The following is a 26,945-nucleotide window of genomic DNA, read 5'->3' on the forward strand; positions in this document are numbered from 1 at the left end:
AGTCTGGTTAGATGTGAGCGTATGGATGTGTTTGGTGACGATAGGTTGATTATTCAGGTGGTTAGACTGATTGGTGACATCACAATGATCAGGATAAAACTAAAGCCCAATTAAGACAAATTTAATGTGTTAAAACTTAAACTCCAATTGATTAAAAAACATCTACTTGGAATCATGAGGACGGAAGGAGGAGGAGGAGATGGAGGGAGGACTGTTTCAACAGCTCCCTTCCTTCTCCAGCACTGAGCAGCAGTAAGCACTGCAGACAAGCTGTGTTAGTAAATGTTAACTGACTGATGCTCATTAAGAGCTGGACCTGAGAGGGAGAAAGGAGCCAACACCTGCTGCCTTCTTCTCCTCCTCCCTACAGCTGGTTCTCCACCTCCTTTCTTTTCTTCCTCTTTGTAACATCTCCCCACTTTCCTCCTCTATTTTCTCCTTTTTTCGGTCTTCCTTCCTCTTCTTTCTCCTCTCTTCCTTTCCTGTCATGTCATGAATCTAACCAGTGAGAGCAGACCCTCACTCATTCTCTGAACCTCTTCCTCCCTCTTTCTGTGTCTTTCTAATGGTTAAGTTGAGCAATTAAATCCTCAAAGAGGAACCAAGTCTTCCAATTAGCAGCTATTTGAGAGGACACACACTTGTACACAAACACACACTGATGAGTGTGATGAATGTGTAATGGATGCTTTCTATCATCATTAGAAACATCAGAAAAATGTAATTAGCATTGCATTTATTCTGACTCTCTCACTCAGATTGCTACTCAGAGGAGAAACTTGAAGAACTACCACTACATTCTGACCAGTCTGGTGAGTCTGTCTGTGTACTAGAAGGAACTGTGAAAACAGTAAGTTCACGAGGAGTTCATACAGTGAAACCAGTGCGTGTGTGTGTGTCTGTGTGTGTGTGCGCGTGCGTGTGTGGCTCAGGGCTTCATGGACTTGAATATCACAGAGTTTCAGAAGCTAGCGCCGAATGTGACTGGCTTCCAGCTCGTAAATTGGTCCGATCCAGCTGTGCAGAGAATCCACCAGGACTGGCTGGACTTTGACAGCAAAGACCTCAAACTAGCTCGCAGGAAGCTCAGGGTAAACACACCCACACCTCATGGCATTGACTTAAAATAAATTCTTCATTACCTGGAGGCTTATGTGAGTCCAAACATTCTAAAGGACAACATCATCATTTTGTCTTCTGCTTTTTATTTCTATAAATGTTATTCTCTCTCCCTATGTTTTCATTTTTGCTGTTTTTCAAGGACACAGCTAACTGTGGCATTTCTAAATGGTCAGCTGCCTCATGTTAAACATTTTCTAAAATATGTCTTCACAATTGTCTCTTTAGATGCTGATGTGATGTGATGCTGCATTGTTTTCTGTCAGACTCTGCCCCTGACTACCAGAGTTTAATTACAAACTGTAAATCCTGGCTGGAAGTATCTATATCCAGCCAGTATCAAAACCAGGGTTTGATGTGATGAAAATCCCTGGGATCCTTTATATATTAGCCTCACTGTCAATCTCCTCTCAAACACTCAGTACACAGGGGCTCTGACCTACGACGGCGTCAGCGTCATGGCGACGGCTTTTCAGAACCTTCGGCGGCAACGGATCGATATATCTCGCCGTGGCAATGCAGGAGAGTGTTTGGCCAACCCCCCAGCTCCGTGGGGACAGGGCATTGACATACAGAGGGCCCTGCAACAGGTACACAAACATTCCTACATACCCCAGGTCTTAAGTGACCCAGGATCTGTGTCAGGTCTGGTGAGTCAGATTAGGATTATCTTTACAAGTTTCTCCATTTTTTTAAAGTAGAATATAATCATATATGGATTATAAAAATATGGGTCCCAGTGCATGAACAGTAAAAGGCCCCATCATATCTAGGTTCACCAGACTTATGAGACACAAAATGACTAGAAATGATTGCGTGAAATTGTAAAATGGTTGGAGAAATACTCACTTAATGAATGCAATGAATACACAACACCTGTCCTGGATGACTGCAGACCTGATGAATGGATTTAAAGGTTAATACTGACACAGATCCACACTGCTGCAGCTTAAAAATGGTGTGTATACGTGTGTGTTTGCAGGTGCGTCTGGAGGGTCTGACGGGTCACGTCCAATTTGATGAGCGAGGACATCGCACCAACTACACTCTGACTGTGATGGAGCTAAGCCACACTGGACCCAGGAAGGTGCTGCTGTTTGTTCTTTTGTTTACTTACTGGGGCTTGGTTTGAGGTTTGAAGTCACACTGTACGAAGTCAGGAGTCAGCAGGTTTCGACTACATCAGCTCATTTCAATAATTAACTCTCTCTCGTCTGATTAAAGTTGTGATAATCAGTCAAATCAGCTGCTGCAGTGCAGGTTGGTATAAAAACCTGCAGACTCGCAGCTTCACAGCATTACAGTACACAGCGATAAGGTTCAGGTAAAACGTTGTGCTTACTTTGGAGTTTTTGAGGATTCACACAAAGGTGCAGGTGTGAAATAGGGTTGGGGGTTTGAGAGCACATTACTAACTCACTTTCATAACTAAATGTGAATGTGAAGTTTAGTTTAGTTTCATCATTTACAAGTAAGTCAGGTTCAGTCTGTCATCAGCTGTTGTGGAGCAAAAAGGAACAGTTTTTACTAAACATTAATGAAGTTTTCTAATTACCTGACTTTACCTAACAACGTGAAAATGAGCTGCGCTGCAAAAGAGCTGAACTAACCATAAAAGACAATAATTTAGGAGAAGAAATATTCGGGAGAGATTTCGCTATTCTGGAGCCAGAAAATCCTGTTTGAGAATAAGCGGCAGAGCCTTTGTGGATTTCAACTGAGACAAATGAGCGGCAACTGCTGTTAGAGCTCTAAATGCACATATTTTCATATTCTTCTTCTTCATTATAAAAAATGTATTTCTGTTGTTCTTCTGTGCCATAAAGAGACTAAATAATAAACTGACAGAGGTAGATAAAGCAACAATGAAAGCAAAATAATAAAAACACTAAGCATGGTAACATGACAGGAAGGAAATGAAGGATGACAGAGGCTAAGTGTAGACTTGTAGTCTAACAGGCTGCTGTATGTCCAGATTGGCTACTGGAATGAGAAGAAAGGCTACGTGAACACAGCCGTCTACAGGCCGATATTGGAGGAGTTCTACGGTCTGCAGAACAGAACCTACATCGTTACTACCATACTGGTAAGACACAACACACCAGTTTATTTCAAGATTTTAAGATTAAGACTGAGAGCTTAAAATTTGAATTAAGTGAGAAAAACACAGAGAAAAGTCTTTGAAGGATGGTCACGGTCCAGTTTGACCATCCACTCCTCAGGGCTTCACCAGTGACTAATGATAATCCCTTCTCAAATCGGATCCGGTTTAGCCTCAAACATTTCAAAGCCACAAGAAAAACTGCCTAAGGTATGACATGATAATTAAATGCATGTGACACATTAAGGTAATAGCTGTTTTACAGCTTACTTTCCACCAACTCCCTTCTGTCACGTGTGTTGTACAAAGCACAGGCAGACTGGTGCAGTGAAATGATGAGGACCAGGCTGACAGCAGGTACAAGGAGCAGGTAACTGGGAACAGCCCGGAAGCGTAAAACTGGCAGGTTTAAACAGCAAGAAAACTGATGAGGAAATGAGGCACAGCACCCACGTTTATCAAGAGTCTCAGAGCTGGAAATCACTTCTAAGTGGGAAATTGTCAGTGCCAAAATTGCATTCCTACTTTCAGAAGTAGAAGTCAGAGCAAGTTATAAACATTCATACCTTGGGAAATCACTCCTAAAATGTACTGAAGGTGTCCTTAACTGGTTAGGACTTGTTAGAATTTGCCATTCAAACAGACCTGCAGATTCTGTGAGAGGAGAGATTTTTAACACTTAATATATTGGAGCTAAAACATACAAGAGAAAGAAAAACATGCATTTCATGCTGCAAATGGTTTTCCAATAATCTTGCCCTACTATATAAAAATTACTGGTATAAAGCACATTGCTAAATGTGTTATCTTGTAACATTCACACAGGAAGCTCCCTACATGATGCTGAAGAAGAATCACGAGCAGTTTGTAGGAAATGACAGGTACGAAGGATACTGTGCCGAACTGGCCTCAGAGATAGCCAAACATGTGGGCTTCACTTACCGCCTCGAGCTGGTGCGCGATGGCAAGTACGGCGCCATGAATTCTGACACCAAGATGTGGAATGGCATGGTAGGAGAGTTGGTGTATGGGGTAAGTCCAGTGTCTAGACCTCAACAACAGAGGGGGGACATGAGAAAGCTCACAACATAAAAGAAGTGAAGAAGTGTACACAAGCAGTAGAGTCTCTTGGCGTTTTCCTGACAACCTCTGCATCAGGGCCCTTACTGACAGAAATTCCTACATTTTCGTTGGAATCTTTATGTAAATAACTTTCTCTGCAGCCTTGGATATTTGTATTCTTGTAGTTTTTTACCAGTTGCATTATATAACTAACACGCCCACTCACTCTAAATTTTTCATATGATTCATTCACACATTGGCTCAGTCTGATATTACACAGACTTTGTTTTATGAAGCAAGCAGGTTGAGGTCCAATTAATGCCTAGTCCAACTGTTCTGGACATTTCCCCTCTCACATGCAGCTCCTCCAGGTAATAACTAAAGAAGTTTGGGGTTGCAGTGAATGTCTGAAAATATGAGAACGGGGGTCCTGCTGAAGTTGTAAGCTGTTTAACATATGTAATGCTTTAATGAAAAGAACAAAAGGTCTGTTTTTTTCCATGCATGAGACAGTTTATTTTTCAAAGCAGTCATTCTACATGTCTTGATGTAAGACTGGATGTGACTTTCAAAATAAACCACAGGAGAAACGATAGCTGTCATTTACCTACAGTGGTGGTCTTGGGTTGGACAAAGCTTTGTACTGATATATATTTCTACAGGACCTTCAGGCAAGTCAATGCCTTGGTAGATCTGAATTGATTTTTGTGGCAATTGAACGACTAAACACATTGAGGTGGTCATAATGTTTTTGACTGTGTGTATAAAGATGAAGTAAACAACGTAAAAAGTGAAAAGATGATAAAGAAGCTAAACAGGAAACTGTGGCAATCATCAGCCAGCTCTTAAGGTACAATCACACTGGGGAATCTGGTCTTAAGCTTCAGGTTTGCAGCGTGGGTTCAATTGAGCTTTAAGATACTTTTGAACGAAGTCCTGATCTGTGTGTGTATTATCACACAAGCCCATACAGGTTTGTATTTTTACATTAGTCAGTTTGTCAGTCAGTCAGTGAATTATAGGTCGGCTGATTAAATCAGACGGGTAAAACAGCAACTCTGTGTTGAACAGCTGATCTCTCTCATCTTGCAGCAAGCTGATGTTGCAGTCGCCCCCCTCACCATCACTCTGGTTCGTGAGCAGGTGATTGACTTCACCAAACCGTACATGTCGTTGGGAATCTCTATCATGATCAAGAAACCCACCAAGTCTAAACCAGGTGTCTTCTCCTTCCTCGACCCGCTGGCCTACGAGATCTGGATGTGCATCGTCTTCGCCTACATTGGAGTCAGCGTGGTGCTCTTCTTGGCAAGTGTTTGTAGTTACCCAGCACAAATCTCCTACTATATCTTTAAAACATTATGTTTTTGCATGGTTTAACCTTTAAGTGTAGTTTGTTTTCCTTATGTATGTTTAGAATGTCCTGTATTGGTCCAAATATGCAGTCATGTACAAGTAAAAGAAATGACTCAGTTTTCAATTTCCTGGTTTTCTCCATAAATTGGTCATGTGATCTGATCTTGACCAAAGTCACAAATATCAACAAGCACAGCATTTTTAAGTTGATAAAACACAGACTGTCATAATCTTTCATACCAGTGTTGAACACACACTAATAAATATAAAGTGATTGTGGAAAAAGTAATAGTTTTGAAACTATTACTTTAAAACTATTTATTTATTTATTATGAAATAATAACAGAACTACCTTTTGGCGGCAACAACTTTAACCAAACACTTCCTGCAACAGTCGATCAGACCTGCATTTAGGAGTAATTTTGGACCAGCTTTCTTTAGAGACTGCTTCAGATTAGCCATATTCTTAGGACGTTCGGTGTGATTGCAAAAAAACAGGAAATGCAAACAATAGATGCGATTTGTTTTGTGTGGGTAAAGACAAACCTCTCCAGTGTTTTACTTATTTAACATATTTACATTTTCCTCTTTTCCATTAATCATTTGAGGACCCCTCTGATGTATCTGCTAAACCTTGTACTTGGACTTGAACTTTTTAATCTGATTAGGCCTGACATTCGTTTACGAAGTGGACTAAATTAGTTAACTGTACATTAATGGGAATAGCGGCTGAAGCAATAAATGACTCGAGAATAGTAACCTGATAACAACAACAAAAATAATAATAGCTATTATAATCCCAATAAATTACTGCATGATATTTTTACTTCACTACTTCAAAGTATTTTCAGATGACACTATGCTTTTACAGAATACAGTGGGATTTGGAATACAGGGCTTTGAACATTGTTTTTACTATGTTGGAATTGGATCTGACTATTATCACTGATATTACTATAAGACTGCATACGTCTTCTTTTATTTTCTCAAGCAGCATAATGTAGAGTTGACTCAAGAGTCACCTGAGCCTTCTCTAATTATAAACCTTACCAAAAAAGAAAATTTTATACCTAATCTGAAAAGGAGAGAGGGTGCCTGCCTCCTGAACCTGAACTGGGAGCTGGTTTGACAGCAGAGGGTCTTGATAGTTAAAGGCTCTGCCTTATATTCTATTTTGAAAATTCCAAGAACAGCAGCTAGACGAAAAAGATGTGCAAGAACTTTTATATACTACATTATCCTAATTAGTATTTTTTGTATATTTAAGGTATTTTAGTTTTCTTTAACTGCTGAGACACTACGTTCTTCTGTGCTGATGATGTTTCTGTGTCTCAGGTGAGTCGTTTCAGTCCTTATGAATGGCAGGCAGAGGACTCAGACGATGAAGATGAAACTCTGCCCTTCTCTGCTTCTCGACGAGCCCTGCCCACTTCATCTTCTGAACTCATTCCAGGTGAGTTTATTGTCATTACTTTAACACATCGAAGTGTATTTTGAAAGTTTCAAGGATCTGTGAGAGGGTTTCGTTTTGCTTTAGGATACTCTCAGGTTCAGGTCACGAACCAGAACCAGCAGAAAGAGAAGGAGACTCCAGAACACACTAATGACTTTGGGATCTTTAACTCTCTCTGGTTTTCACTCGGGGCCTTCATGCAGCAGGGCTGCGACATCTCACCCAGGTAAGACCCATATACAAACAACAAGCACACATGGTTTGATCATGTCGACTGCTTGATTTCACCTCCAAAACTTCGTTTTTGGATTGATATTTTGGTTTGCAGTTGTTTTGGGTTTGTTACCAGAAAATCTGCATTTGGGATAATTTGTGTTCCAACCATAACAAACTATCCAATAAATCTCAGACATTCAATATTTATCCACTAACCTTGGCAGGAATGCTTTTAGATGTGCACCTTTTAAATAGAATGAACTTCAAAGTTAATTTCCCTAATGTTAAAATCTTATTGTTTGATGTTTTATATGACTCATGTTCCAATTTTAATTAATTTCTGTTGTTAGTTGATACCTGTGATGGTTAATTTTTTGATGTTTTTTAGGTATATTCATGCTCTCTGTGGACACTTCTGTCATAACAGCTTGTGTTATGACAATGAATGTTCTGTGCTCTCAGCTCTTTTGAACAATACATTAGATCACTATCTCAATGACATCACCTGATTAAATCAAGTAAAAAATAAGAGGCATGCAAGATGAAAACATCAGATTTTAGTTTTAAATGCATTTTACAAACAAGGGTTGTAATTTATGTTCATATACAGTACAGTACGCAAGTGGTATTATTAGGAATATCTGCCTCTTGACAAGACTGCCATACTTCCCACCTGTTTTGGAAATAGCCATAACTAACCCTAAACCTTGTACCAACTGTAACCTAAACCTATATGTAACTGTAACCCCAAAACAGTGTGAACCCCCACACAGCCTTTTAAAGGTGTAAAGACAAAATGTCCTCAAATTAGTGGAAACAAACTTGTTTGTCAAGAAAATAAATAGATAAACACACAGTGAAAGACTCATACATATTTTAACAACATATACACTGACAAAATAACAACAACAACAACACACATAGACAGTGTAGTATATCCAGAATAGAAAGAGCCTCAGGCCTTAACGCAGCAGGAACATACACCTAATCCGGCAGCACGTCACACACAATTTTATGTGTTTCATGGTAACAATGGGGGAGGTACTCCCAAATACAAATACACTTTACTACAGCTGGTAAAGGACAGTACAAAGTAGCTAGCAACTAAAAAGATGTTATTTTTAGAATTGTTTGATAATTTACTGTCATCAATATGAGCAGATATGAACATTCTCTCTGTTTTCTTATTTTTTGACCTCTTCCCTCTGTCATTAAAGAAGTCATCTTCTTTGTCCTCTGACTCTCCAGTCCTTTTTTCAACTATTTCTCTAGTATTGCACGTTGTATCAAACCGTTGAATTCATAACTTCCACTCCAACATTGAGCTGGGCCCAATGCGAACTCTCTAGCACTCAGTCTATGGTCTAATTCTCACCTATGGCCAGCGGGAGGAAGGCCCACGGCAGTCCCAGAACACAGTGGAGATGAGATATATCTCATCTGGTCATATACACGTCCTTATTTTAGTTAACTTTTATATTCCACCTGTCCTTTTTCAGTTTTCTAGTATTTATGTCTTCACTGCACTGTAACAAGTCAAATATCTGTTTACTTCAGAGAATGGAGTGACTCTGATTTTATTCATTTTGTTGGACATCAGACATTCACATTTGTTTTGTCTGTCTCATGATACGGGGTCACCTTTAGAAGAGCTGGTTAGACCTGGAGGGCTGTACTGCATTCAGGTGTGTGTGTGTTTAAATTGTATTTGATGCTTATGGACACTTCCCTCCAGGCAAAGCCTCGTCTGTTAACTTTACTCCCTTAAATTGAGCCTCAGTTATCACACCTACTATAGGAAAATAAAAAATAAGAATAGCACATACTGTACAAGAATGGACAAGTCTTTTGTAAACTTTCTACAAAAAGAACCTCCTGTTTTCTGTAAAATAAAATAAAAATAAAGTGCAAAAGTAAAAATATGAAGTTTGAAGTAATATGAAGTTTTTTGAAAAGATATCTGTGAAGATGCTCAGTAATCCAGGTTTGTTTTTGAGACCTTTCACAGTGAAAATAACTTCCATACCAGATCCATCGGGGCCCAGGTTAACAATGACCGCCACCGGTGCTGTTGACCTACAGGGTACCGGTGGAAATTGGACTACTGTTGGTTGAACAAGGATAGAAGGAAGGTGTGTTCGTAGGCAGAAAGAGAAGAGGAAAGCTAAGACTGTAGAACTGACAGTAGGGACTTTGAATGTTGGGACTATGACAGGGAACAATAGAGAGTTGATTTTTAAGAACAAGGGAGATGTTCAGAGCTGTGGCAACTACAGAGGAATAAAGCTGATGAGCCAAACAAAGAAGTTGTGGGAAAGAGTAGTGGAAGCTCGGCTAAGGGCAGAGGTGAATATTTGTGAGCAGCAATATGGTTTCATGCCTAGAAAGAGTCCAACAGATGCAGTATTTGCTTTGAGGATGCTGACGGAGAAGTACAGAGAAGGTCAGAGGGAGTTGCATTGTGTCTTCATAGATTTAGAGAAAGCGTATGACAGGGTGCCGAGAGAGGAGCTGTGGTATTGTATGAGGACGTCTGGAGTGGCAGAGAAGTATGTTAGAGTGGTGCAGGACATGTATGAGAGCTGTAAGACCGTGGTGAGGTGCTGTAGGTGTGACAGAGGAGTTCAAGGTGGAGGTGGGTCTGCATCAAGGCTCTGAGCCCCTTCTTGTTTGCTCTGGTGATGGACAGACTGACAGATCAGGTTAGACAGGAATCTCCATGAACTATGATGTTTGCAGATGACATTGTGATTTGTAGTGAGAGCAGGGAGCAGGTGGAGGAAAATCTAGAGAGGTGGAGGTCTGCTCTGGAAAACAGAGGAATGAAGCTTAGCCGCAGTAAGACAGAATATATGTGTGTGAATAAGAGGGACCCAGGTGGAACGGTGAGGTTACAGGGAGCAGAGGCGAAGAAGGTGCACGACTTTAAGTACTTAGGGTCAACAGTTCATAGGAACAGAGAGTGTGGAAAAGAGGTGAAGAGGCGAGTGCAAGCAGGTTGGAACGGGTGGAGAAAAGTGTCAGGTGTGTTGTTTGATAAAAGAGTATCAGCAAGAATGAAAGGAAAAAGGAGACAGCAGGCAGAGCTGGAGGTAGCAGAGCTTAAGATGTTGAGGTTCTCTTTGGGAGTGACGAAGATGGACAGGATCAGGAATGAGGACATCAGAGGGACAGCTCATGTTAGATGTTTTGGAGATAAAGTCAGAGAGGCAGATTGAGGTGGTTTGGACATGTTCAATGGAGAAACTGTGAATATATCGGTAGAAAGATGCTGAGGTTGGAGCTGCCAGGCAGGAGGTCTAGAGGAAGAACAAAGAGGAGATTTATGGATGAAGTGAGAGAGGACAGTTAGTTGGTGTGAGAGAAGAGGATGCAGAGGACAGAGTTAAATGGAGGCACATGATTCGCTGTGGAGACCCATGAAAGGGAACAGCCTAAAGGAAAAGAAGAATGTTTTATAAATGCCAAAATGTAATCAGTTCCCCTTGATTTGAATCATAAATCTGAAGAGAAAAGGCATTTCAAACTGGGTTTTCCAGCTTTTGACACAGTTTGTACAAAGATAATTTTCACTGGATGTCCATGATTGTCTCTCATAACTGTGCTCTCCTGAAAATTTTTTTCATACATTTATTTTATTTAAGGTGTTAGAAATAGAAAACGCGTTGGTGCATCTCATGGATGTTTTCAAAGATTTAACCTTTTTTACCTGTTCTTCTTTCATGTTTGTTTACTTGGATTTGAATTGTACCACTGAGTCGGAACAACTTACATCTGTTTGATCTGGAGTATTTTCAAGCCGGAGTACTTGCTGATATTATGTGTGGCTGTGTGCATGACAGGTAGTTGGGCAGTGCGGTGCATAAAAAACTTATTCTGACTTTGGAGACATGTTTACCACTTTAGCATTACATAAAAATCAGAAGCTCAGTGAGGACAATGAAGCTTCTTCTAATAATTCTAAATAATAATTCTAGCCATGTTTTGTGGCAGTTAGCTGATTGAAGAGGGTGATGTTCCTCATTTATCAGTAAATTGTTTTGATCTGAGAGTGGTGCTTGAAGAAAGGTGTAGGGGTCTTTAGGTTTCATCATCCAGGACCATGAATATTTAGGGAACTCTACATGGAAATGGGGGCCATGGTTTTCATAACTCACCATGAGCCAAAGAGGAGGAGACATATTTACCCAATCATTGTTCTAGAGAAAACTTTGTTAACAAGTTAACCAAATTTAGGCTACACATACTGAGATGTGATGTGGCTGCAGAAAACATGAATTGGCTCCAACTGTAAGTGTTGCTGGAAAACAGTGGGACTCTGATGTCTGTCATCATTGCGCTAACTGAAAAAAATAATCTTGTTTCCTTACGAGCATATTTGGATTTGCCGTTCATTTGTACATAAACTTCATTAACCTTAACTTTTAACGTCACTTTCAAATGACAGAGATGCCTGGGAAAATACATGTTTCGCCTTCTCTCTCTCCTTATTCTCTTCAGGTCTCTCTCAGGTCGAATCGTTGGAGGTGTTTGGTGGTTTTTCACCCTCATCATCATCTCCTCCTATACAGCCAACCTGGCAGCCTTCCTTACTGTGGAGAGGATGGTGTCCCCCATAGAAAGTGCAGAGGACCTAGCGAAGCAGACAGAGATCGCCTATGGTACCTTAGAAGCCGGATCCACTAAAGAGTTCTTCATGGTGAGGCTCTTCTTACTCTAACATCCTAGTACTATTGTATCCCCAAACTGTATCCTCTTATCAGGGGAACTATAAAAAAATGTGCTGTATTCTTTGAAGTTTTGAAAGTGTTGAAACATCAAAAAAATAAAAATCTCTATAGTTTAACTAAAGCGATATCAGCTGAGACATTTAATTTAACGAAGACAGCTCTTTGTTTTTTTAGCTTTTCTTTAGCCACCTCAGCTAAGTAACTCAGCTAATGCGTAAGATGACTGGAGCTTAGCAATTTCTAGATAATACATGCTGATGACAACTTGAGCAGCAGTTTCAAATAGTTTGTCTTTACTGCTCTTACTTTAGAGGTCAAAGATTGCAGTTTTTGAGAAGATGTGGTCGTACATGCGGAGCGCAGACCCTTCCGTGTTTGTCAAGAGCACCACTGAGGGCGTGGTGCGAGTCAGAAAGTCAAAAGGGAAGTATGCATACCTGCTAGAGTCCTCCATGAATGAGTATATCGAGCAGAGGAAGCCCTGTGATACCATGAAAGTAGGAGGCAACCTGGACTCTAAAGGCTATGGTGTGGCTACCCCCAAAGGATCACCCCTCAGGTACGCTCTGGATCTCCAGAGAGGAGACTGTGGACGTGAGGTTATTGTTGGTGTCTTCTTCTGTCTATGTGGGAGATTAGGACATTCAGACCAGCTACATGTTACATCTTTTGTTTTCTTGATTCAAATTAACACACTTTTAAGTGTGTAGAGATACTAAACAGTGAGACGAAGTGCAGATGTAAGATCTTAAGGTTAGATGACCTCAGACTTACTAAAATGTAATAGCTGTAAAGCTCCACTTTGAAATTGTCTAAGAAGGTGGACTTTTAGGCTTTTTGGTTGGAGCAGCAGCATATTCTGAGTAAGTAGTCAATGTGCTGGTCATATTTGACTGCTACAGAAAGTGAAATTTTAGTGCGTCTAACTTTATTCAGGTCTATCTGCAGAGAGAGGCACTGACAAAGAAAACTGTTGTGTAGTGTGAGATGAGAGCTTGCATTTAGAAAGGATGTTTGATTTTATTGGTAAAAGTTTTTGGGTAGTGAAGTTACTTTTGTGTTGAAAAAAAGTTTAGGTGGTGGAAGAAGTAGTTTAGGTGAAAGTACCAGAACACAAAAAGGTCATATGAACAAACTGTTGACAGAAAAAGTCCTCATTATGTTGAAAACTGTACATGATTAGAAAACAAACCAAAAATTAACAAAAAAAAAATGCTTTGGGAAAATGTGTTAAACCTTCAGGAGAAGCAGTTTATTTTGGGAGTGTAGTAGGTGCACAGTGTGTAAGACACAGTTTAGAGATTAAAACTTGATTTTAGACTTCATTTAAGAAAATGTTTTAAGAGAATTATTTTTAAAGGGTATGAAGAACTGATACATACCTGACTGGTCCAAACATGTAACTAATGGACACACAGGGTGTTTTCTTAAGAGGCAGAGGTTCGAAGTGCTTCTTGGTATCAGACACCACTGCTCAGGTTTACCAGAGTTTTCTTTTTACTCTTAATAATCAGTGTACTTGACAAAACTGGAAGATAGAAATCCTAAATTAACTTGACAGTCACAGAACAGTATCAGTGTGTGTTTGTCTGTCTTGTCTGTTCAACTGTCAGTCTCTTAATCTGTCTCTGTCTGTCTTGTCTCTCTCCTCTTTTGTTTGTCCTTGTCAGTATGTATGTTTTCTGTCTGTCTGCCTGCTCCTGCTTTGTTGGCCTGTTTACCTGTCTCTTCATCAGTTATGCTTGACTAACTGCAGACCTGCCCGTCTCTTTGTCTCCTCATTCACCAATATGATAGCAATGCTGCTGACACCTAATCTGTCTTATCTTACCTGCCTTTCACTTCTGTGGCTGTGAGCATTGCTGCTATTAGGCAAAACTTTGCATAAACAGCAAAACAGTATTTCCCATGTATTGTTAATGTCTTTATTGGATAATCAGTTATTACTAAATTTAATACTTAAGACTGCTAAACTGCTATTGAGCCAACAATTCACTACTTAGAATCAATATGTTAAGCACATAAATACATTTAAATAACACCTGAAGCCAGTAGCACATAGGCTAACACCTGTAGAGATGATTATACATATGATTGGGTTGTGCCAGGTGATTGGACTGAGTTAGTTGGTGTGTTACAGCCTGGGTTGGTCTGTTCTGACTGTCAGCAGAGAAAAAGCATGTGAAGAGTAATCTTCAGGCTGTAGATCAGTCGCTGCTGATCATTACTATAAAGACTTTTGGTATATGCAGCACACATTGGTTAGTTACTAGTAAATAAACAGCTTTACCTAAAATGCAACCTTTGAAATACCACCAGTAGTCACAGCTCAAGTTCTGGTCCTATGGAAAGGTCACCTCAATTTAGCAGCACGTCATACACATTGGATTTATTTAAAGTGTAGTGCATTGTTTGAGTACAGACCATAGGGTTGGAGGTTCATGCCCCGCTCCTCCCGACAACAGGCCATGTCCTGGGCAAGACACCGAACCCCCACCGATTCACCAACAACTTGTTACAAATTGGGGAGGGTTGCGTCAGGAAGGGCATCCGGGGTAAAAACTGTGCCAAATAATCCTCTGTGGCGACCCTGAACTCACAGGATAAGCCGAAAGGACCAAAAAAAAAAAAGTTAAGACACTATTCATGTATTGGATTGATTATTAATTTTTCATATTTCATATTAATTATTCAATATACAAATATTACATTTAATGGGAACAGTGAATTGTTGGTTTGACTGAATTGAATTGCTCATCTTTAATGTTAACTCCTTAATTATGTACATTTGACACATATTTGTAGTCAGTACTTAAATACTTACTGGTTTATCTGTTATAGTGTTGACTTTTATTGACTGTATCTACAGCAAATCAGTTCAAACATAGAAATCAACTATTTTATTTTCCTTTTTTACCTGACAGCAGCATTGTCTTTTCTTCTTTGTTCCAGACATCAGTGGAAGTTTTCCATCTTTTTATCAAATGTTCTGGGAGAGAACAATTTGTTCTCATTCTTTCTGCTTAACATCAGCATTTTATAGGGAACCCACAGTCAGAGAAAGGAAATTACTCTCAAGATGAGATTAAAATGTGCTGATTGCAATAATTGGTTTGTTCTTCTAGGTTATACAATTATGAAATCCCTGGTAAAGGTGTGTGTATGTTCTACAACAGGAATTCAGAGCCAAGCAAAATGAGTTAAAAGGAAAATGGTCTTAGCTTTGGCTAAAACAAATTAAGTTATCGAGAATCTTCTGTGATTAAGTTTGGGAAAAAGTAGAGCACTGCATCTTATTCTCCTTGTTTATCTGCTACTTTTGTGTTTGTCGATTTAAAGAAGCAGAAAATAAAAAATCATTCACCATATTTGAAAAGAGAACAAGAAGGAGTCCGTTTTTGTGATGAGTTGCTTAGCAACTTGGCTCTGTTAAACCACTTGAGTGCTGAGCATGTACTCTGTCTCTGGGTTGACCTGCTCTCGCTACTAACACCTGAAAAATTAAGAAAACTACTTCCATTTCATCAACCAGCATCTGCTTTCCTCCCAAGTTGCTGATGCAGAATCAGTGTTTTTGAGACCCATCACAACTGCTGTTCTGTGGAGAGTATTGTTCCAAAATCACATTATTACAAATTTCATTGACCATTGATTCAAACAGTGAGGATTATTTTTGTTTGAATGGGTGTTTTTGGCTAATACAGTACGTTTAGTCCAGGTAAGATACTACAAAACAAGTGTAAACTTATTAATTTATCACTTACTGACAGCAAATGGCAAGTAAATTTTATTCATACGGCCAAATAAGTCTGAATAATATCACAATTCATACCAGTGTTTAATGGGAAACTCACTTGTGTTGACAAGTAGAGAACAATTTGACCGTAATCTGCTCATTTTTACCACATGTCCAAATTTCTTGGAAGAAGATATTTGTATTTACATGAAATATTGAATTTTTAAATTTGTTCAATTGGATTTTGTTTCCCTCTGAAGATTATTTTGTATGTTTCTAAAGCCTAAATAATGCACTTTAGAACAAAACTCTTCTGTTGCTTTCATTGCATTAACAATAACTTCAGTTAATTTACTCCACACTGATTGTTGTATTGAATTATGTTCATTTGACCATCAACATTAAACTTTTTGCCACGATATGGCTCCAGTCACCACTGGTATGTGAAGGGGAACAACAGACAACCATTGCATATTAAGATATTATGTGTGGATGCTAATCATCAACTGAAACTTGTCATTTCAACATGCTGTTGTAAATTCTTATTATTTACATTCAAAAATGTGACAAGTTGTTCCACCTTTATTTATCAGATAATGAATAGAAATGAATGTGAGACAATGTTTTCTGCACTTCTCAGTAACATGATTAATTTGCTGTTTTTCAATCCAGACCATATTAAAATCTTGTTTTTCTTTACTAGTAAATCTCAAAGGCAGCTTTTAAAGGGGATGGACGGAGCTGTGCTGGCAAACAGCATCTGCATGAGCTTCTCAGTACAATAATAGTGAGAAGTGACATAGTATTTGCAGGCCTTGTAATTTGTAAAAGGAGATTTATGTTCTTTCAAAGTCTGATTGATTGGTGGCATTAAAGGCTGTCTAAGCCCAGTGAATAGATGAATATGTTCGAGACTTTCAAAATAAAACTGTGGATATGATATGCACAACCTAGAATGAGAGACATTTTACCAAGGTCTGGTTTGAAGAGCAGTGAGCCTGTTCTTAATGCACCATTCATTTTATGATTAAAAAACCCTGCTTGTCATAAGTAGATACATGTAATGATGTTGCTGTCTTCACTATGACAGTCCTCTGCTCATTAACACTTAGTTCCCTTTTATCCCCTATTGTTACTATCATTCCCGTAGAAACCCTGTTAACTTGGCAGTGTTAAAACTGAACGAGCAGGGCCTGTTGGACAAATTGAAAAACAGATGGTGGTATGACAAGGGAGAGTGCGGCATCGGGGGAGGGGACTCCAAGGTCAGATCACCATAACCCCAACGGGTAACGATAGGCAATGGCACATCAGGGTAACCGGCAACAACGCACAACTTGAAAATCAATTATGAAACACTCTGAATGTTCCCACTGGAACTTAATGTTTGGTGACTTTCATGAATATGCAGCACTGATGATCCATCAAATTTATTCAGTATGGTATCTACCAATGGTAGATTGTATCTGCTTTTCACCTTCTGATCCAGGGGGTATTTTGCAGAGTAAACATAATAACTTTGGACTTGTAGTTTTACAGTTTTACAAATAGCAACAGGCTACATAAATTCAGGTTTACATAATTACTACAAGAAGTGGGGTCTAAAAGCAACAATGCTTTGCAGAGTTTGAGAATTATGATGACACCTAGCTTACAGTGGCAGGAATATGTATGCGAACCCATCAGAATACAACAATTTTTTTAAGTTAATTGATCATGTAATGCCTTCTGTCCCTGTTTAGGTGGGGGTTCTGTTTTTGCTCTAAGAGAGTAGGAACACTATAGGAAACATTTCTTTAGATTTGCCAACAAACTCTTTAGCTGCATCAATTTCTACTAAGCTGATGGCACCATGTTCCTATATGTTCATGATTTTTTTCAATCCATCTACTAGAGCCCTCACTGATCCATGTCCTTAAATGTGTGGTAACACCGGATTTATTTGGGATTTACAGCTGGGAGCTGGTTAGTAAAATGCCCCCTGTGGTCAGTTTCTTATCCATGACAGTGTTGACTCCCCAAATATTAACCAATATCAATCCTTCAACCGAACTCTCTCCAAGAATACAGTTTATGTATTTTAGAGTGTTTCCAGCTCTTGCCGGTTACCCAAAGTGATATAGTAATACACATCTTGCACGTAGGGAGTCAGGCCAAACCAAGCTAGATGGAGTATTAAAACATATCACTTTGACATTTTCTAGAAGAGTTTTATGTGTGATTGTGTCGGCTTCTGTTTGTTTTGCTTTCTGTTGTTGTCGTTGAGGTTTTCTCTGTAGCGTACTGCAGCATCTCTACTGCTAATGCCACTTCTGCTAAAATGGTTGCTGTCGCCACAGCCCTGTTGCTGTGCAGCTGAACAATAACATAAGATAACATGGAGGTGCATAATGTTATTTATGTTATTCCCCCCCCCCCCCCCCCCCCCCATCCCCTTCCCTCCCTCCTGTGGTTCTTTGAAGAATCCCAGTAAACCTAGCAGTACTGAAGCTCAATGAACAAGCCATCTTAGACAAGTTGAAAAACAAGTGGTGGTATGACAAGGGGGAGTGTGGACACAAGGACTCCGGCAGAAAGGTCAGTTTTTGAGGTTGCTCGACCTGGTCCTAAGGTTATGTGTTGCTTTACCCCCCACCCCTACCACCTCCACCTCCCCCTATCAGACCTTTAAACCAAAACTCCAAGTAATTTCAGCGGGCACACTCTGAAAAGGAAAAAGTTTTACAGTCGAACTGTATATCGTGTTTAATATTTAGTTTCAGTAGTTCAGTTTGGCTGTTTTCTTATTTCTCAGCTTCCTTAGTAATGATTGTTGGCCTGTAGACATTTAGATTGGCCCCAATAGGTCAAGTATTTATTTTGATGTAATCCTTTTTCTTTGAGTGAAAGGTGTTTCAGTTATAATTTCTAGTTCAAAGTCAATGTAGATACAGATTTAGGATATAAGACACGAATTCAGTTTCATACAGTTTAACTAATAGTTTGGTATTTTGGGAAATTCACTCTCATAAACATAAGCTCACAATTACCAACCATTTATCTTAGCTAAATAAAACAGCTAAAACCAAGGGATGTTACCTAAAATATTACTAGCTAGCATCTTGTGTCTTATTTAATCTGTATACCTCTATGTACAGATTAAACTAACTATATATAAAATGGTAACAAATGAGCTTTAGTCGTGCTGTTAAACTGCTGTTGTTACAATAAGCGAGAGCTAGGATAGTGCTTTTCTCTGTCCTGTTGCTCAAGCTGGGGACAAACCTGAAGACTGTTGATGACTGGACCGTTTGCATATAAAGACTGTTTCTACCAACTATCATAGATTACTAGTCTCTAGTACCAAATACCATGAGAGAGGAAAAATCTTGTTTGGTTTTTTTTGCAAACAAATATGGCAGCAACCGTGAACTTTGACCTTTTCACTTAATTTGTGCATAAAAGAACAAACCATCAAATAATGGATTTAAAAGAGAGGACAATCTGAGCTACACAACCTACAGAGAGAAATGAAGGTAAAATAACTTCAGGTATAGATACTGTAGGTCAGTCGGCGATATTAAAAATCTTTGTGAGAACGACTGGCAGCAACTGGGTCTTAAGACTAAATACTGGTATCTTGACAACACGCACTTGTCTCTGCTGACTGAGCCAGACTGACACTTACCACAACCAACTAGGTTTGACCAGTTGCCACGACCAAATTCACATTCATAATCAGATCAAGAGTCATTAAACATTCTTAATCGAACTGTCAGCAAGACGGTGGATAAAAACATTTCCCAAAAAGATCAAACTTTTGAATTAACTTCTCATTTTGAAATACAACATAGAATTCCCCACCATCCAGCAGAAATTTCCGCTTTTATATCTACAGGTCAACCTATTCATAATTTGTCAATGAACTTTTTCTTTTTAGAGTGTAACACTTCTGTGCAGCTGACTGTTCTGAAGAGCTGGAGGATGACTCAAATCAAAAAGTGCTCACATTTGTGTATTCTGGTGGCATGCAAAGCCCCTAGGACCCAAATTTGTTTTTAATAGCTCAATGCTCATATACTGAGCATATTTTATTAACTCTATTCCCACAAAACTTGCTCTGAAGTCTTTGTACACTCAGACAAATTTATGCAAATTGATGAGAAAATGAGCTGAGCTTTAGCCGGTTCTGAAAAAGCAGACTTTTTGAAGATAAGGGGTTTTCATGTCTCCAGATCAGTCGAATCCATCAGATTTTTCAGAGGCTTTTCTCTGCTTAGCTTCCTTCTGTTCTCCAGAACATTCCGTGGTCAGCACAGTTCACTGGAAGCAGCCACAGACAGACGGACGAGCGTCTCTACTGGAAAATGTGACTTTTTACATTACTTAATTGCAAATCCTGATGGCCTTTGTATGCTACAGTACATTTACATTAGTAGAGTTTTCTGGTGCATGGAAAAAGTCCTGGAGAAAGAAGAAGAGGACAGAATAAGAAAACACATTTTCAGGGTTTTAAAAAGAGAGAAGAAGCTGCATGCAAAGTTTGGCACAGAGGAGAAACTGCATCTTAAATCCATTTTTTTGTTTGATTGTTTTTAAATACACATCAGATGTAAAAAGTCAGATTTTCAAACTGCAGATATTCTGTACTTTCTGTTTCTTTTTCTCTCTTTCTTTTGCTGTCCACCTTATGTCTCTCTAGCTCTCTCTCTGTGTTTATGGCTGCTAACCAGATGACATTGAAGCCATTGACCACAGTTCTTCCCCCCTCCCTCCGTTTCCTTCCCACTCACACACACAGACACACACTCTGTTTTTGTCTCCAATCTGTCATGTACCTCCTGTTTAATCTCACTGTTTAACAGGCCGTGACTAACGAATGGGGGAAATGTTCAGTCAGTCAGTCGTTGGTGTGGCAGTGAGTAGAGAACGTGCACATAAAGTCAGACTGAAACCACGAGAATGAGGTCGACATTGGTGACTGCTGTGTTTGCACCTTTAGATCTAGTCCACACGTACACTGGTATTTTTAAAAAAATTCAATTTCTAATTTTCTTTTAAAAAACAAAACATAAAAATGTTGTCAAGAGTAGCCAAACCAACAGTCAGTCAGAAGCCTGAAAAGAAGCTGCCTTGCAGGTTTGTGGCCATGTTCATTTCTGTTTTGGAACATAACACACAATCTGAAAATAAAATTTTCAATTCTTAAATATTTGTCCTCGTTTTCAGCGCTTCCTCTCTTCATTTACTCAATATCTTGACCAATCACTGCTGCTCACTCACTCTCCAGACAGCAACAGTCAAAACCTACCTGAAATAAAGGAGATACAGGTGCACACATCCCCAATACTCAGTTTTCTTTATACATCGTCTCCTGTTTCCAAAGGGTTTGTTTTCGCTGACTTTTCACAGAAGTTGTTTGTGAAATGAACAGGCCAAAACACATAGAAAAGCTGCCGTTTTAAAAAAATACTCACGGCATTGAACATACTTACTTAACTGGCTGCCATATAAAACCATTTGTCCAAAATATTCATTAAAAAAAAAAATAAATAAATAAAACTGGGGCGCTGTTTTATCAAAAGGGTAACAGTTACTTTGACCTTCTATGTACGATAAAAGCTAAAAATGATAATTTTTCTTCACAAAGTGGTTTTATACCACTGCAAATGTCATGACCAGAAATTAATTTGATGTGTATCAGTGTTGGCAGAATGATGGGCAATATTTGTGATTGTAAAGACATATGTAAAGAAGACATTACAGACATGGGGGAAACTAGTAGTAGTACATCTTTCTCTGAAATAACACTAAAAAAAAAAAGGGACAGAAAAACCAGATTTTTGCTTTTCCTTCAACAGAATATTAAAAAATGTAATTGTTAGAAAAGATTATAAACGGTGAGATTTATTGTAATTAGCATCATAGTCTTCAGTCTTATTTAGTTATTGAATTTCATTGAATTTAAATAGAGAAAAACCATCACTCTGCTGCCTGCCGATCAGGCATAACAGTATGAACACCTGTTTAATTTATTACAATCCAAAACAGCAGCTCTGCTTTAAATTCTACTTTTACAATGTTATAATTTCTCAGGTCAAAGTGGTTACTTGTGTCGTACTGACATGCATTATAAGCTCTAATGTTTTGGCCATCTCATTCATTTTAAGTAGAGTGGTTTTGGTTTTGTTCCAAAAAAAGTGTTTTTTTTTTTTTGTTTTTTTTTGTGGAAGGGGTCCACCAATTTTGTCCATGTCTGCATCAGCATAAAATTGTGGACAAGTCAATTACAGAGAAAAAAGTTTTGTGGCTATGTAGGAGACGACATTCATATCAAATAGCCTGAACAAGTGAGTATTTGTGCTCCCGTTCTCAACAGATTTGGGGTTTTAAACACTATACAAAATTGAGAAATAACAAAACTTTACACTGATTTCAGTCTGACTTTAAAGTGTCTTCTCATATGAAGTATAACATGACAGTGTGGAGAGGAAATCCCGCTGGAAGGTTGTCCCCAGATTATTTTCCTATGGCAGAGAGGCCCCATTTTACTCCTGTTCATTTTTGGATTTTTAACAGGCTGCATGCTATAGAAAGAGAAAGCCAAGTCACACCCACCATAAACAAGGTGATCCTTACAAAGACAGCACTGTTTACACATACAAGATGTGAATGTGTGAAACAGCAAAACTAAAATGTGGCGTAGGTAGATTAAGATGCAAGTAAATTTATCCGAATGTCTCTATTGAGATGAGTTTTTACTTTATTTTCCCTCATTCTGTTTGGAGTTCTGTGCATGACGTTGCATGTGACAGGTAGATATAGATGGTCAAAGGCTGTGATTTGAGGCAACAGAGATGGGGAGTTTAGATTTTGATGTAGAATTCTAATGTAAATTACTAAAGCTGCAGACTGATTTATGGATTTGTGATATAGTTTTTTTCATTAGCATCCTTTTTAGCTTTAGCTCACTGTTAGCGGCTCACAGAGCAGAATGTGAAGGTCTAAGTTTTAAACTGCTGCTTTTTATCAACTCTAGCGTTCCTATTTTTACTTACCATAAAAAACTAAGAAAAAATTACATATACATATAAAAAAATCATGCAGATATATTTTCAGATGCTTCATAGTCTTAATACCAGATTCTATAAAATGAAAGTATCTGAGTAAAAAGTAAATTGAAAACAAGTCTAAATGGATTTATTGTCATATGTTATTGTAAATTTGGCTTTGTGGAAAACTGCTGGAAAAAGACTCTGGCTGGTTTTATTTCGTTCTTTGTTTTAAAGTTTTGTGTAATGATGTTGCATGTTAACACACTTCAACCTTTACCTCTCTCACAATTGAATCTGACTCCTTCCATGCTGCATTTAGTCTTCAGCAAATCGCGGTTCACAAACATTGCTCCTCATCTTAAACTTATATACACACAAATGCTGCATCTGGTCCTAATGAGTTTATCAAACCAGTAGTTATGAGAGTTTTGAGAAAAAGTAACCTAGGGAAATCATACAGTATGAACATCAAATATGCAGTTGAATTCTGTACTTAAATCATTAGGGGACAATGGGTGGCTTACATATTGCTAATAATGATATTTATGGAATCAGGACTATTACACCACAGGTTCTTAAAACTCAGTATTTACAAAATGAATAAAAAACCATTGATGTCTTTTCTGCAAAGCCACATGGTATCTAAAGTAATCCAAAACTGAGGTTTTGCCATTCACATAAGTTATCTATACTTATTAATTTAATGGTCCACATGTCCTTAATGTGGGCCATTAAATACGTTTCTCTGATGTTTGAATCAGAAATTATTGAGCGGTGAATGTGTCAAAACAGCTACTGCAAAAAGAGTTCACTTCATATAGAAGTTTTTTTATGCCAAGAGACCTGCTGCCTATATCATAGACCCAGATATTTTCAAGCAGAATTTAAAGCTAATTTGTGACTTTCAGTACGTACTGTAACGCTGTCTGTCACATGTTGCCTCTTTATCGCAGCCTTTGAAAGCTGAAAACGCATTGTTAGTTAGAAAGACGTGAGGTATTTAACTTCAGCAATTTTAAAGTTTGCATTCAGAGGATCCAAAGTAGGAGTTTAGTTGTATCTGAATGTATCTGGATCTGCACAACTGCTTGTCCCTGACCCCCCCTCTCTATGCTGACAGGACAAGACAAGCGCACTCAGTTTGAGCAACGTGGCGGGGGTGTTTTATATTCTGATTGGTGGGCTGGGACTAGCCATGCTGGTGGCTCTGGTCGAGTTCTGCTACAAATCCCGGATTGAGTCGAGAAGGATGAAGGTGAGTCCAGATTCAGCAAGGAGATGGACTGATGAAGTTTTCACAATGGTGGTTATAAATGTTGACTGATGATATAAGGCCCCAAACATGGTTCACACAAGTACACGGACGCAAATGATAAGACCTGTCCCAGGCGGCCTAAAACGCACATCCCCAGGGACACAGTCAACAGTTTTCTTTTTGTTTTTTGTAAAGATCAAGCCTGTGTCCATACGGTGCCATACAGGCTGGTGAATACGGCACAGAAATGAAAGAAAAGAGCAATTCCAGCAAATCAAATTACTGAATGAAGAGAGAAGTTATCATAAATATGCCTTTGTTTACAATCATGTTCAGCTACAACTTGGTGATTATTTTGAGCAGATGTCAGCTCAAACAGAAGCGGTTTACTTCCTTTTTGGTTTCATGCTTTGCTTTTTGGTGACACATACCCAAGAGCACAACGATGCATGTAACCTACCTGCCATCGCTCAAAGTGCATCTATTATGTACTTGCTTGAACCATGTTTGGGGCCTGAGAGTCTATTACAGCAAGTGTAGAAGAGGACTGATTCCTACTAGGGCTGTGTAATATGATGTCCATCAATTCATATTAGGATTTATCGGTTATTTTGTTTTCCTAGTATTTTATAATTTGATCAAGGCTTAGCAAAGCTTAGGATTTAACACAGATATAAGCAGTGTAGCAACACAAACACACAGGTGTGAAGGTGAGAGTGAAAGGTAATTGAGAAGGATGAGCCAAACAATATTTAGTTTCCTTGCATGTGTTGTGAGGATTACTCTCCTTTGTTGGTGATTTGGAGTCTGTGTCCTGACTTCCTGTCATTATTCTGAAGAAATTTACCACAGTAGGTCAAAGCTGCTGCCATAGTAGTTCAGTAGAGGAATGCTGCCGGATTTTTAATGAACAAGTCTTGCAAAGAGCCACTGGGAAATTGTTCATGTATTTATTGTCCTTTTTTTTTTTCCCCAAACACTGTTGCTTGCTATTGCAATTTAATTTCTCCAGGTGCGGTCCACTTCCTTTCTCTTCATCTCCATCAGATTTGGCGGATTTAAACATTTTTATCCAAACAAAAGATATTCAGGGCCAACAATTTACATAGCATGATGTAAGTTCACATTCTTTATATTTGTAGATTATATTAGTTTTTTGCACACTTGCACCTTGTGTTTCCTGTTGCTCTGTTTTTCTTATGTAATGTTTGTGAACTGGAGCATGTTCGCACATCATCGTAATCTCCCAATAAATAGTCATGTAAACTCATATTAGAACTGTCTAACTCATCTTGGATAAATACTTGTAAAAAAAAAAACAAGACCAGCCCTGGTCCAGTAAAGAACTGTATGTGTACAACAGGGCTGTAGTCTTTGGAGTGGCTTTAGTGTTAAAGTAGTGTTTTATGGATTAGAGTAACAGCAGCCACAGGCCAGCAGCACCAACATTACTGCCATTTGAAAGAGCATCAGCTTAACTGTGCTTATCTGAAACTGCCATCATGCTCGACTTCATCGCCGGTGTGATGAAACTGGGGTCAGCTCATTACAGACTGTGGTGGTTTGTAGTCAGACTTTGATGGGCTGCTCAGAAGGAACAAACAAGTCATTAGAGCTATTTTTTCCACAGCAGAAGCACCCGTCTGTTATCCTCCTCTCTGCTGGACTTTTGTTATTCTCTTCACATGTGCATCTGAGCAAAAAAAAAGGGACTTTAAACCCTTGCTGAAGGCAGCAGTGACACAACATTTCATCACTCAGAGCAGATGGAGGACGGATCTGCAGATACCTGCTGCAGAGGTAGATCTGTTAATATGGAGGAGCACTGCAGCACACATAAGATCAATCATTACAGCAACATTCCATGCTAAGTTCTCTTCTGATACTAACACATTTTGTAGTTTGTCGTCTTTTTAAACCGAAGTAGAGATGAATATTTGCTTTGTAGACTTGTGAACTGTTGGCTGTATGTGACATTTCACACTTTCTATATGTTAATGTACAGCATATGTGCTATGTTCTGTATGTGTTGCTAAATATGTTAGTTATGTGATCATTACTGTATTTTTGAAAGAAGCAGAAAGCAAAGTGGTTCAGTTGGGGTTCTGGCTGACCAATGGGCCAGAAACCAATGAGAAACTACCTGGGCTCAGCACATCCACAAAGCAGAGTAGCTGCTGTTACATAATGCTGAGTTTCTCAGACATAAATGGCAGTTTACGCTACTTTCCACAAAACACATGTACCTGTTTAATGTTTGGAAGGATCACAGCATTCACGTCACTTATTCTACTTTGTGGGACAAACATTAAACTTCATGTTTAAATTTAGGATCTTCTGTGTGAATATATCTGGGTATTTAGCCTGTGGTTCTGATGGAAAACTAACAGCAGAGTGTTAGCCACACATTGGGAACTAACTCACAAACGTGTTGTGTGATGTTTTAACAGGTGGCTGTTCTGCCTGCAGGCAGCAACACTGATAGACTTTGTGGAGCGACAGATGCTGTGCTCTTGTGTTGTGACAGCATATGTAGATGTGCTATAACGCAAACCCTCAGTCAGTCAGTGTGACAAGTGAGAGACCAAAGAGAGAGATATAGTGCATCCAGTGCTCCGTGTTTGGAGGATGACTTGGGTGGAATGTAAGCTGTTATCTTCCTGCTGTTGAGGTGAAAGCAGGAGGAAGATAAGTGTCTGACTCTGTTGATCACATGTGGGAAAGCTCACTCTGAGGTGCTGTGTGTGTCAGAGCAGCGCCAGTAAATGAATAAACCTGGGATTTATTTGTTCCAATCTGCCTGACGACTGTTGATGCCATGCGGCAAACAGCGAGGGAGTGTGGGAGCCTCAGAGGCCCGATACAGGATATTAACTCTGGTTC

General features: G+C 39.1%; 1 protein-coding gene across 14 annotated transcripts in view; it reads left to right on the top strand.

The window, feature by feature from the left end:
- Nucleotides 1-26,945, top strand: part of LOC137108252 (glutamate receptor 1-like) — a 74,141-nt gene that overhangs the window by 43,065 nt on the left and 4,131 nt on the right. Inside the window, exons 5-19 of one of the 14 annotated variants that reach the window (XM_067492624.1) lie at nucleotides 759-812; nucleotides 933-1,091; nucleotides 1,542-1,709; nucleotides 2,102-2,206; nucleotides 3,095-3,205; nucleotides 4,046-4,252; nucleotides 5,375-5,590; nucleotides 6,974-7,091; nucleotides 7,176-7,317; nucleotides 11,808-12,006; nucleotides 12,349-12,596; nucleotides 18,236-18,350; nucleotides 23,928-24,062; nucleotides 25,075-25,177; nucleotides 25,693-25,832. In XM_067492624.1, the coding sequence (XP_067348725.1) occupies nucleotides 759-812; nucleotides 933-1,091; nucleotides 1,542-1,709; nucleotides 2,102-2,206; nucleotides 3,095-3,205; nucleotides 4,046-4,252; nucleotides 5,375-5,590; nucleotides 6,974-7,091; nucleotides 7,176-7,317; nucleotides 11,808-12,006; nucleotides 12,349-12,596; nucleotides 18,236-18,350; nucleotides 23,928-24,062; nucleotides 25,075-25,176 (2,079 nt within the window). In that variant the 3' untranslated portion in view covers nucleotide 25,177; nucleotides 25,693-25,832. Of the gene's footprint in view, nucleotides 1-758; nucleotides 813-932; nucleotides 1,092-1,541; nucleotides 1,710-2,101; nucleotides 2,207-3,094; nucleotides 3,206-4,045; nucleotides 4,253-5,374; nucleotides 5,591-6,973; nucleotides 7,092-7,175; nucleotides 7,318-11,807; nucleotides 12,007-12,348; nucleotides 12,597-13,707; nucleotides 17,063-18,235; nucleotides 18,351-23,927; nucleotides 24,063-25,074; nucleotides 25,178-25,692; nucleotides 25,833-26,945 lie in introns of those variants that run through there. The other 13 variants (XR_010912164.1, XM_067492623.1, XR_010912165.1 and 10 more) reach the window with 13 other exon arrangements.

This window comes from Channa argus, chromosome 22 (genome assembly GCF_033026475.1).
Source record: "Channa argus isolate prfri chromosome 22, Channa argus male v1.0, whole genome shotgun sequence".
In the NCBI taxonomy this organism is placed as follows: Eukaryota; Metazoa; Chordata; class Actinopteri; order Anabantiformes; family Channidae; genus Channa; species Channa argus.